The sequence below is a fragment of the Scyliorhinus canicula genome, chromosome 7 (genome assembly GCF_902713615.1).
Source record: "Scyliorhinus canicula chromosome 7, sScyCan1.1, whole genome shotgun sequence".
Lineage (NCBI taxonomy): Eukaryota > Metazoa > Chordata > Chondrichthyes > Carcharhiniformes > Scyliorhinidae > Scyliorhinus > Scyliorhinus canicula.
The window spans coordinates 195,756,950-195,769,897 of record NC_052152.1 but is presented as its reverse complement, the minus strand read 5'-3'; the positions used below and the strand labels follow the sequence as shown (position 1 = coordinate 195,769,897).

Sequence of the window (12,948 nt, the reverse complement as noted above, 5' to 3'; positions counted from 1 at the left end):
CAATTAAATACCTTCCCATACTGTCTGTTCCTATCCCTCTCCATGACTCTGGTAAAGGTCAAGGAGTTGTGGTCACTGTCACCAAAATGCCCTCCAACCAAGACATCTAACACCTGGCCTGGTTCGTTGCCAAGCACCAAATCCAATATGGCCTCACCCTAGTCGGCCTATCTACATATTGAGTCAGGAATCCTTCCTGTACATGCCTGACAAAATCTGCTCCATCCAAACCATTTATACTAAGGAGGTTCCAGTCAATATTAGGGAAGTTGAAGTCACCCAGGACAACAAGTCTGTTACTTCTGCACCTATCCAAGATCTGCTGCCCAATCTGTTCCACCATCTCTCTGCTGCTATTGGGGGGTCTATAAAAACTCCCAATAAAGTGACTGCTCCTTTCTTATTTCTGACTTCCACCCATACTGACTCAGTAGACAAACCCTCCTCGACTACCTCCTTTTCTGCAGCTCTGATGCACTCCCTAATTAACAGTGCCACTCCCCTTCCTCTTTTACCTCCCTCCCTATTCTTCTTAAAATATCTAAACATGGAACATCTAACAACCATTCCTGCCCCTGTGAAATCCATGTCTCTCCGTAATGGCCACAACATCGTACTTCCAAGTACAGATCTATGCTCTAAGTTAATCTCCCTTATTCCTGACACTCCTTGTATTGAAACAGACACACTTTAACCCATTCCACTGAGTGCAACTTTGCCCTATCAACAGTCTATCCTTCCTCACAGACTCGCTGCATACTATTTCTGCCTGTTCAACAGCTACCCTATCCTCTGATGCGTAGCTCTGGTTCCCATCCCCCCTGCCAAACTATTTTAAAGAATTATTTAAGAAATAGCATTTCTGTTTTTCGTACCAACGTGGATTATTTCACTTTTTTCCACATTAAACGCCACCTGCGATGCTCTTGCCCATTCACCTGGCCTGACTAAATCCACTTTACGTCCTTCTCACAACTCGCGTTCCTTCCAAGATGTGTGTCATCAGTAAAATTGGAAATATTATATTTGGTCTCCACACCCACATCATTGATGTAGATTGCCAATAGCTGGTGCCCAAAGACAGATCCTTGCGGAACCTCACTAGTAACAGTCTGCCAAAGTGAGAGTGACTGTATATCCCTACTCTCTAACTTCAATCCATGTCAGTATATTACCCCCCAATCCCATGTGCTCTAATTCTGCTCAACAGCCTCTTGTGTGGAATCTTCTCAAAAGCCTTTTGAAAATCCATGTACAGCACATCCACTGGTTCACCTTTATCTATTCTGCTAGTTACATCTTCAAAAAACCCTGATTTGTATTGTGCCCTACATTACCTCTACTCTTTGGCAACCTACAAACAACCCCTGCCATTGTATGCTGCCCCCTGCTGTTTCTTAGCTCTACCCAACCTTGACCTTCCGATCTACGATCCTCCCTCACTGATTTCATCCTTTATTAACAGTGCTACCCTAACTCCTTTTCCCTTTTGCCCATCCTTCCTAAATGTTGAATATTCAGTAACCAGCCTTGTTCACCCTGCAGCCACGTCTTCGTAATGAAAAGTAGATCATATCTGGTTACTTGTCATTGTGCTGCCAATTAATCCACCTTGTTGTGAACGATGTGTGCATTCAGCAAGGCTGCCTTTCATTCTCTCTTTAAATTATTTTCACAACCTCTAGCCTTATCTGCGAGTTGTACTCTCTGCCCCTTCTTGCCATGCTTTGGCTATCACTTTCCTTACTCTTACCTTGCTCTCTCGTCTTCTCTTGTCTCACTTCCCTCACATGGCCCCTCACTCTCACTATTTGGTTTAAAGCCCTTGTTATATAACTGTTGCTAAATGGGAGGTGTTGGCACGTTGGAGGTATTGTCGCTCGGCTAGCAATCCAGAGACGCGGGGTAATGCTCTGGGGGCCCATGGATCCGGGTTAAAATCCCAATTCAATCGAGAAATCCATCTAGGATTAAAAGTGAAATGAAGCCACTGTTGATTGTCGTTAAAAACCCATCTGATTCACTAATGGACACTGTCTGTGCGGCGTCTGCATGTTCTCCCCGTGTGTGCGTAGGTTTCCTCCGGGTGCTCCGGTTTCCTCCCACAGTCCAAAGATGTGCAGGTTAGGTGGATTGGCCATGATAGATTGTCCTTAGTGTCCAAAATTGCCCTTCGTGTTGGGTGGGATTACTGGGTTATGGGGATAGGGTGGAGGTGTGGGCTTGGGTAGGGTGCTCTTTCCAAGAGCTGATGCAGACTTGATGGGCTGAATGGCCTCCTTCTGCATTGTAACTTCTATGAATCTATGAATGGAGATCTGCCGTCCTTACCTGGTCTGGCCTATGTGTGACTCCAGACCCACAGTAATGTGGTTGACTCTTAAATGGTAACACCACCACCTTCTCAAGGGCAATTAGGAATGGACATTAAATGCTGGCCTCGCCAGTGACACCCACATCCAATAAATAAAACACTCGCCAATTGTCCCAACACGTTTCAGGTGAGGGACCTCCCAATTCACTCGGGGATAAATCCTCCCCACTCCTTTTAACTACCCACCCCCAGACCTCCAAATATCTGTGCAGAAAAATAGCATCTTTGAACCAATCATGAGGGAGAAAGAACATTTTTTAGAAGATGTGCAAGACTCCCGTGGCACTGTTTTAAATTGTGCAATATAGTCAGTTTAATATGTTTGTTAATTGGTGCATTGATGCTCATCTGTGTGCTGTGGTTCACAATTGTACCACTAGGTGGCAAACAGCCATAAGACAAACCAATATGAAGATGCACAATTAACTCTGAAGTTATTGTAATTTAGAAAATAAATACGCAAAGCAAACTTTAATGCAACATTGCATTACACTTGGGTGTAAATTTCACAGGGAATTCACCATCAACATTCACCATTGACCAGAAACTGAACTGGACCAGCCATATAAATACTGTGGCACGTGAGCTGGTCCGAAGCTAGGAATTCTGCAGGGAATAACTCGCCTCCTGACTCTCCAAAGCCTGTCCACCATCTACAAGTCACAAATGAGGGGTGTGATGGAATGCTCTCTACTTGCCTGGATGCGTGCAGCTCCAATAATGCTCCAGGAGCTCGACACCATCCAGGACACTGCTGAATGAGTGCCCCACATTAAACAGTCACTCCCTCCACCACAGAATACACACAGTACCACCCTCAAGATGCACTCTAGCAGGGCAGCATGGCGGCACAGTGGTTAGCACTGGGACTGCGGCACTGAAGACCTGGGTTCGAGTCCTGGCCCTGGGTCACTGTCCGTGTGGAGTTTGCACGTACTCCCCGTGTCTGCGTGGGTTTTCCCCCCCCCCACAACCCAAAGATGTGCAGGTTAGGTGAATTGGCCATGCTAAATTGCCCCTTAATTGGGGAAAAAAAAAAAATAATTGGGTAGTCTAAATTTTTTTTTTAAAAGATGCACTCCAGCAACTCACCAAGCCTCCTTTGGTAACACTTTCCAAACCCATGACTTCTGTCTGCCACCGAGAAGGACTTGGGACGTACAACCACCTGCAAGTTCCCCTCCAAACCACACACCAGCCTGACTTGGAATTATACATTGTCCTTCCTTCACTACCGCCGGGTCAAAATCCTGGAACTCCCTCCATAACAGCACTGTGGGTGACCTGAAGCTCCTCCGCCTGTGCCCTGTCGAGAGCGGTGCTACGTCCTCTCGGCAGGGGGATATCTAACGTTTAACCTCTTCTCTGTGCTGAGTAGCTGATGCCAACTAAGGTAGAGAATAACCACCAAGACTGCACTGTTGAATCAATCTGAAAAGGACGGAATAAAGTATGATGGAGCGAGGCCCTTCAGCCCCTAGTGCCTGTGATCACGCTTTACAAGAGCTATTCAATTAGTTCCATTCCCCTGCTCTTTTGGCAATAAATCCTGAAAATTTCCATTTCAAGAATCATCCAACGCCCTTTTGAAAGTTATTGTTGAATCTGCTTCCACCACCCTTTCAGACATTGCCTTCCACATCACAACTCACTGTAAAGAAAATTCCTCAGCAGTCGTTATGGTGCGGAAACCATTTTCATTTAGTTCTAGATTTTGTCGGTGAGAAAATGGAGTAATTTGTGTGCCTGTTTTAAATGCAGAATCTGTCATCCAGCCCCCCGAAAAGCCTGACGGAAGAGGTTGAATCTACAGAAAAGTCGGCAGATATTGGTGGAAAGAGCAGTCCTCCCGTCCCCGCGCCAGCTTCCCAGCTGTCTTCCGCCAACACTGAATCCACGGGAACATCCCCCGGTGCGGAAAGAGCGAATGGCCAGGTTCTCCCGGGCGATCGCCGCCCTGCTTCATCGCCGCAGCCAAGCAGAGACAGGACCTGCCAGACGCTGTCGGAGCTGAAGCGGCAGCGGGCAGCCGCCAAACTGAAGAAGCAGATGTCCCAGGAAGCTCCTCTGGCCAACGGCCTGGGAAGTATCTGGGAAAGTGACCAGCTTCAGGCAAAGAGCGGCCCGCTGGGCTCCAGGACCTCCAATGGGAACTCGCTCTACTGCTACCAGCCCAGTGGGGACCCTCCGCTATTACGACTTAAGGCGCCCTTGGAGGAGCCAGACGCAAAGGGACAGGGCTGCTGCCGGATTGTGTGATGGAATCGCAGTGACTGGAAAGGTTTTCTGTTGCAAGTTGCACTTGTGCCGTGGATGGCAGCCTATATGACGACACTCATGTCGGTAGCTGCTAAATTGAAGTACTGTTGTGAGGATGTTAATTTAAGCACTATTTTAATTCATTGGCCATTGCATTCACTGTGTAACTTTATGGAGTTCTTTATTCTGCAAGGTAAGAGTGAATGGCTGTGTCATTGCCTGGAGTTCCTGACTATCCGGCCTGGTAAGGTTTGCACACTGTATTGCTGTACAGAGTTTCTGATTCGCCTGGGACCGGACCTCTTTTATTCTTTCACACTGCAGGACTTAACGTGAGGGTAATCCAGTGGAACCCAACTGAGTGCCCATTCGGCACCAGCAGCCTCTTTAACCAGTTCATGAAAATAAATGTCAGTTTTGTACGGTGTACTTTAAAGTGAACAGGTAGGCACAGCGCCGGGTTTAACAATGCTGCACTGTTTTGAAGTGAGCAAATATTGTCCGCTTGACCTATTTAAGATTTCCCAAGCATCGATGTTACTCGTGTCCTCAAAGGACTACATTACCCTCTCCTGGAACCTATGGGGAGAAAGGGTTTGTTAAAGAAACTGTGGTTTAAAGTGCTGTCTAATCCCCTCCCCCTCACAGAGGAGGCGTTGGGTGGGGGGGGGGGGGGGGGTGCTGGCGTGATCGTACTAGAGCAGACAATATGGGAAACATTTTCTCTTCTGTAACTGAGAGATAGAGTACTTCCAGGTGCTGGTGGTCACAGACACAGATCTTGCATTTGTGCAGAAGCAGGTCTCGAGTCTCGTCCCTCACTGAAAAGCTCCCCACATGGATATTTATCTGCACAACAATGTGGGCCAATTCTGCGCCTGGGCAGGGAGCTGGGTGAGAAACCAATTTCACTTGGGACCATGTCCTGCCACGTCCATCCCCCGCCAACTGCATGCATTCAGCACCCACAAAGGAAGGAAATAGTTTGGACCAGTATTCTTATTTCCATCTGGGTCAGGATGGCGTTCTGTGCAAAGTTGAGCAAGAGACTGAATGGTAGCATTATGCACATTCTGGAGTGGTAGCTATAGTAACTGAATATCATGTGACCATCTGGGATGGCCACAAGGCAAACGTAAACTGGGTTAAAAATCCACCTGCAGCAGTCAAAAGCTCAAAGCTTAAGCTGACACATCAATCTCTTGGTGTGCTCACTGACATTTATCCTTCAGTCAGAACGTCCAGAGATTATTAGCTCGTCAGTCATTGCAATGCTGTCTGTCGGACGCTGCAGGGTGCAAACTGGCTGCTGGGTTTGCCGACAAATTAAGAGTGGTGTTTCGCATTCTTTTGGCGAAGATCAAATGTAGGATCAAGCCCGGGATCAGGTGTAATGTGTGTTCGTGTCAGCTGGGATCCAGTATGTCTCTTTTGTGGGGGCCATAGATTGGATTCAATCTGAATTTGAATTGTTTTTTTGGAACAAGCAAGGAGATGGATTAAGGGCTTGCCCTGTCCACTCCGCACATTGGCTTTGTAACTCTGAGAATGGAATAAAGTTTTTTTTTAAAAAACAACAGCGTCTGCACTTCCACAATAATTCATCAGCTGTAAAGCACTTTGGTACATTCTGAGGTTGCGAAATGGGCTACGTAAGTCTTACGTTTCTTCTGTCTGGGCGGCATGGTGGCGCTGTGGTTAGCGCTGCTGCCTCACGGCGCCGAGGACCCTGGTTTGATCCCTGCCCCGGGTCACTGTCAGTGTGGAGTTTGCACCTTTTCCCCGTGCCTGCGTGGGTTTCGCCCCCACAACCCACAGATGTGGAGGTTAGTTGGATTGGCCACGCTAAATTGCCGCTTAATTGGGAAAAAATAAATAATTGATACTCTTATTTAAAAATAAAAAATTTTTTAAAAATAAAGAATGCACCCTTCGCTGCCGGAAAACTGTCAGCCGGAGCAGAAGATCCCGGCAGCCAGTGAACAGCCAGGAAACTCTGGCATGTGCGCTCCCAGAGGGGGAGACGTTCCCCCTCTCATTGGTGGCAACCAAATCCACAGTGAGCCAAGAATATTATGTCCTCTATTCTCAAGAGTCGTCCTGCAGCGATTTCTCTCTGCTCACCTCCCCTGTAGTCATGCTTGTGTGCAGAGGTACAGGTGACGAGGTTCCAGTGTCTTCCGACAACCCTCTCCAAAAGACCATTTGCCCAGTGTGAACCGGGGCAGAGAGGGTCGGTGGATGTGAATTCAACAAAGAGTTGGAATCATGTTCAACTTTTGCAGAGGTGCTGAATGGATGCCAGGTATTCCCCCCCCCCCCCCCCCCCCAACCCCGCCACTGCCGCTGCCACTACTGTCCCAACTGCATCACCATTTTGATTTTCCCTCCCATTGAACAGAAGGAATTGTGCACTCCCATCAAATGTAAAAGTTACTTCAGTGAATCTGGGGATGTGAAAGAAAGGAGTAAATGAAAATCTGCTGATGTCTGCCAGAGTTAAAAGGGTTGACAAATCACGTCGATGAATTGTGTACCTGAAGTGTGTGTGTGTGTGTGGGGTTGGGGGGGGGGGGGGGGGTTTAATTGAAGGTTCACCTCTTTAAGTTGTCTATGGAAGTATTTGGACAAATTTCTTTTTCACATTTCAGCACGGTAGCACAGTGGTAAGCACTGTCGCTTCACAGCTCCAGTGTCCCAGGTTCGATTCCTGGCTGGGTCACTGTCTGCGGAGTTTGCACATTTTCTCCGTGTCTGCGTAGGTTTCCTCCGGGTGCTCCGGTTTCCTCCCACAGTCCAAAGTTGTGCAGGTTAGGTGGATTGGCCAAGCTAAATTACCCTTTGTTTCCAAAAAAGGTTACTGGGTTACAGGGATAGGGTGGAGGCATGTGTTAAGTAGGTTGCTCTTTCCAAGGGCCGGTGCAGACTCTACTTTGAGCTGCTTTTTCTTTTCATTTGAATTCTCTCTGATCAACAGCAGGAAATGTTGGGGCCTGTCGCTGGGGATATAACATTCAGTACTCACGTGCTCGTTCCTCAAACACCAGCCCCATGAGTGAGTGCCTGCAGGCTTCTCCCACCCTGGGAGATATCACTACAGGCCCTGGCATGACATTGTTACATGTGTGGATTATCAAGCAGGGATCATTGTCTTAGAAGTGGAAGTTTTATTGGATTCATTCCCCATGTCTCTCTATCCCTGAGATAATTGGAACGCCTCTACTGTGCTGATAAGTGAAATCAGCTAACAACCCAAACTGGGATCAAACCTGCAATCTGCCTGGTGCGTATAGCTCAGCAAGTACATTCCAACACTGACTACACAGGTCACAACGCGCTTATTCTTGGCTGCGCTCACTGACTATTTGGAGGGAGCTTAAAGGACAATAATTCTTATTTTGGGGAGTGGAATTATTGCCTACAACTGAAGCAATAATCAGTGTGAATACAGGGAGTGAGCTGTGAATCTGCAGTGTTATTTTCAGCAGCACTGTGTTTCAGCTGTTTTTGACAGTGATATTTAACAGATTGCAGACTTTTAAACTCATCAGATTTGAGGTTACTCACAAAACCATTATAGTCAGGTGCTGTCAAGCAGTCTGCCGGGGAGGAACTGTTGGCACGCAACTGTCTAAATTCCTGACAAAATACCTCTGAAGTGCTTTGTTAGACAATTATGATGCTGCAGATTCTGAGTCTGAGTAGCTGGCTCCTCTCCGGTAGATACTCAGTACGTCACTAACCAGCTAGGGTCCTGTTCTCTACAGATAGGGGCACATTGGCACAGCGACCCTCAAGCAAATAAGGGCACCACTGGGGAGTGTTGAGCTGTGGACCAACAGAGAGCCCGCCTCCTTCATCCCAAGCAATTCAGGCGGAGCCCGGCAACGTCTGTTAGTTCCTCAGCACTGTAAAGCTGCCCTTTCTCCGCTCTGATGGGTGTTTGTGGATCCTGCAGGGCTGGGGTTTGTGTGGAACACACAGAGGAACCCTGAATGTTCAGACACCAAGAATTTTTACCTTTGCTCTGTATGGAGTCACTGAGGTGGGGTTAATGCGACAGCCTCAATGTGCAGATGAAAAAAAAAAACCTTCTTTCAAGCCCCAGTCCACTCCAACAATGGGTCAGATCCCGGCCGAGTCGGAAAGTGCCGGAAGAAGGAGCTGATAGGTTGAACGGCCAGGTCAAGGGGAAATCAGAGTGGCGATCCACAGCTGGGTGGTCCTTTGTGTTTCCTGACAAGGGGACATTGGCAGTCATCTGGCAAGTATAGAATCCCTTCGGTGCAGAAGGAAGCCATTTGGCCCATCGAGTCTGCACCAATCCACTCCGCCTAATACCCGTAGCCCTGTAACCTAACCTGCACATCCCTGGACCCTAAGGACCAATTTATCATGGCCAATCCACCTAGCCTGCACATCTTTGGACTGTGGGAGGAAACCGGAGCATCCGGAGAAAACCGATGCAGACATGGTGAGAACGTACAAACTCCACACAGTCACCCGAGGCTGGAATTGAACCCGGGTCCCTGGCGCTGTGAGGCAGCAGCGCCAACCACAGTGCCACCGTGCTGCATGCCAACCATTCATCCGCTTCTCACTTCGCATTGGAGATGCCAAGGTCGGGCTGAGTGAAAATAGGAGCTTATCAGCAGACTAACAGAGAAATAGCACTTGGCAAAGAAATACCCTCGCCACATCCATGCTCCTTGAATATGACAGAAAGCAGTGCACCGACAGCTATCCCTCCAACCTGACATTTCTGTCCACTTTACCTGTCATATTTAAAGCTATCAGTTTTACTTGCTTTTCATTTCCAGGTGGACAGGCATTTTACCCAGTAAATTGGCGAAGAAAGTTGGTGCATAAAAATATCTAGGCCAATGCTATCAGCAACAATCTTTCTTTCAGCTGATATATGGGTCAGTGCCACTGAGGGGGTTTGAAGTCAAGAATTAATTGTTGCTTGAACAAAGTGCCGGCTTTTTGCACCCATGGTTTCCACGATCAATCTATTGTGACATTACCCCCATCGGATTAAATGTTAAAAGTTATATTAAACGGTAAGGAACACAAAGCCAGAGGTTCAATCTGCAGTCTCTCGGATGGTGCAGGTAAATTAATAAATCAGTGCCCAGGGATTTTAAATGAGCCACAATTCTCTTGGTTTCCTGTACGTGACTCCTTTCCCCCACCCCGTTTCTTTTTGAAAAGTGTGCACGTATGAACAAGGTTGGATATTGGGGATACCAACGTGGACTGTGCTACAGGGAATGTGTTCGAGGGATATGGGTGGTAATAAGTGCATGCTGAACGTGGGGCAGCACGGTAGCATGGTGGTTAGCATAAATGCTTCACAGCTCCAGGGTCCCAGGTTCGATTCCCGGCTGGGTCACTGTCTGTGTGGAGTCTGCACGTCCTCCCCGTGTGTGCGTGGGTTTCCTCCGGGTGCTCCGGTTTCCTCCCACAGTCCAAAGATGTGCGGGTTAGGTGGATTGGCCATGCTAAATTGCCCGTAGTGACCTAAAAAGTAAGGTTAAGGGGGGGGTTGTTGGGTTACGGGTATAGGGTGGATACGTGGGTTTGAGTAGGGTGATCATTGCTCGGCACAACATCGAGGGCCGAAGGGCTGTTCTGTGCTGTAATCCTCTAATCTTCTAATCTATAGCTCAGCAAAGGTCAGTACCTTTCAGATGGGAATAATGGGAAGGGGGGCTGGTAATACTGGTGTGTAACCTGAATTATGGTAGTTTTGCTACAGGCAGTGTTTCCCAGAATCTCAAAATCTGAAGAGGCGTTTGGGGTTTGATTATGTGGCCCGGCAACACTACTGAAAAGACACTGAGGTAGAAATTGCCGTGGTGGTTTGAACAGCCAGCCTCAGGTTGGGGATGTTCACAATACAGTGCTTGTTGTTGGATGTTGCATTGAGGCAGTGCCTTCATCAAGAACCTGGAACTGTTTGACTTTTACCACGACAGTCCTCGGAACATCAACTTATACTTCCATTCTGCAGGCAAGAAAAAACATCAAGTAGACACAACCATTCTTAATTCAGACACAAGTAAGTCTTTGTGGCTCATTCAACTGTGCGAGAATGTTGGCATAGTGGCAATGTCACTCGGCTAGTAAGTCAGAGGCCTGGGTTAAAGTTCTGGGTTCAAATCCCACAAAGGAAACTGGTGGAATTTAATTAACAATCTGCAATTGAGAAGCTGGTATGACCATGAAGCCATTGTCGTAAAAACGTATCTAGTTCACTGGACGCCACGGCAGCACAGGGGTTAGTACTGCTGGGTCCCAGGTTCGATTCCTTTTTTTAGTGGGTCAATGTCAACGGCCTCAGGAGTCAGCTACATGTGTACAAGCTGTGTTTTCTTCTTTTTCTGCTGTTCTCTGTGTAGTTGGACCTTGGTTGTTGCATGTGCTATTTTACACACTGGAGCAAGACCTACACTTCATACTAACTGTATTAATATTAATCCAGTCAGGGAACACTTCAGCATTCAGTCTCTGATGTTCGGGTAAGCAGCCTTCAGGACGCACCAAGTACCGCACACACGAGCACGGCCTCAACCGGGATCTTGGATTCATGTCTCACTACATTTAACCCCCCCCCCCCCCCCCCCCCCCCCCCCCCCCCCCCCCCCCTCACCACCACCACACCATCTGGCCTGGGCTTGCAAAATCCTACCAACTGTCATGGCTTGAAACAATTCGCACCTCTTTAACCTGAGATTATCCCTCTCTCCAGTCACACCATCTGGACCTGTAAAGACTTAATTACCTGCAGAGATTCGCATTCAAAGTATTATTTCGCATCATTGCCTATGTCTTTATATGCTGGGTTTGTGCAACCCTATCTCTTCACTCACCTGATGAAGGAGCTATGCTCCGAAAGCTAGTGATTCCACATAAACCTGTTGGACTTTAACCTGGTGGTGTAAGACTTCTTACTGTGCCCACCCCAGTCCAATGCCAGCATCTCCACATCATGTATTAATATTCTATAATATATAGAGCTTTCCAAAATTTGTCTAAAAATAAAAGCTGTACTAGATATATTGACATATATATTTATATACGTGTGTTAAATGTTGTTTATATTTTTATAAGTGTCTACGTTTCATTTTATGCCCCCAATTAAAACAAAATCAGTTGATCTAAATGACACCCATTTCAATTCAGCTTCACCTACAGAGATTTTCCTATTGTCAACTGCATACACAAACCACGGACCTGTCACTGGGCAGTGATGATGTATCACCCTCTTGTGGAATAAATATGAGTGGTCTAGCCGCATCAGATCACCAGGTGACAGCTGACTTAGTGGACTGTGCTGGAAAAAGTGAAGGCTATTTGTTTGGTTCTGGGATATGGACATCACTGGTAAAGCCGCAGGTTTTTTTTTTTGCTCACTCCCAAAGGCTGGTAACCAGTCAAGTTTCGGTTGTTTATACAAATGAGCAACTTGCAAGGCTATTTCAGAGGATATTAAGAGCCAAGCACGCAGAGTGGACCGGAGGTGTGTGTAATCCTAAACCAGTGTCCCCTCCTTGATCCGTCCGAGATTTGATGACATGCTTTGATAGTCATGTTTTTTTGGCATGAGCCCCACAACTCAATGAGTGCTGGGTACAGGACAACCACTTTGCTATTGTACCGAACAAGGAAGATGTAAATAATGATAGACTTGCATTTATATGCTCACAATGTCCAAAACACATTACAACCAATTAAGTATTTTTGAGGTGTAGTCACTGTTATAGAATGGACAACATGTATTTATATAGCATCCTTAACATTGAAAGGTGCTTCGTGGGCGGCACGGTGGGGCAGTGGTTAGCACTGCTGCCTCGCGGTGCCAAGGACCCAGGTTCGATCCCAGCCCCGGGTCAATATTCGTGTGGAGTTTGCACATTCTCCCCATATCTGTGTGGGTCTCACCCCCACAACCCAGAGATGTGCGTGGTAGGTGGAATGGCCACGCAAAATTGCTCCTTAATTGGAAGAAAAAAGAATTGGGTACTCTAAATTTATAAAACAAAATTAAAAGGTGCTTAGTGGAAGCATTTAAAGCAGAGTATGATCCCAAGCCAAGGAAGGAGATTTTAGGCCAAAAGACCAAAGCCTGATCAAAGAGGTAGGCTTTCAAGGTGTCTTAAAGATGGACTGCAAGATAGAGAGGTGGGCGGATGTAGGTATTCCAGAACGTGGAGCCCAGGCGACTGAAAGCGAGCCATCAGTGGTGGAACGATTTGTGGTGAACGTGTTGCTGCTACAATTCACCATTGTATTGCATTGTATTGTATTAT

General features: G+C 47.1%; 1 protein-coding gene across 2 annotated transcripts in view; it reads left to right on the top strand.

The window, feature by feature from the left end:
- Positions 1-6,210, top strand: part of ppp1r16b (protein phosphatase 1, regulatory subunit 16B) — a 217,541-nt gene extending 211,331 nt beyond the window's left edge. For both annotated transcript variants that reach the window (XM_038803595.1, XM_038803596.1), the window contains exon 11: positions 4,136-6,210. In XM_038803595.1, coding sequence (XP_038659523.1) covers positions 4,136-4,633 — 498 coding nt within the window. In that variant the 3' untranslated portion in view covers positions 4,634-6,210. The remainder of the gene's footprint in view (positions 1-4,135) is intronic.
- The last annotated feature ends 6,738 nt before the right edge of the window (positions 6,211-12,948 follow it).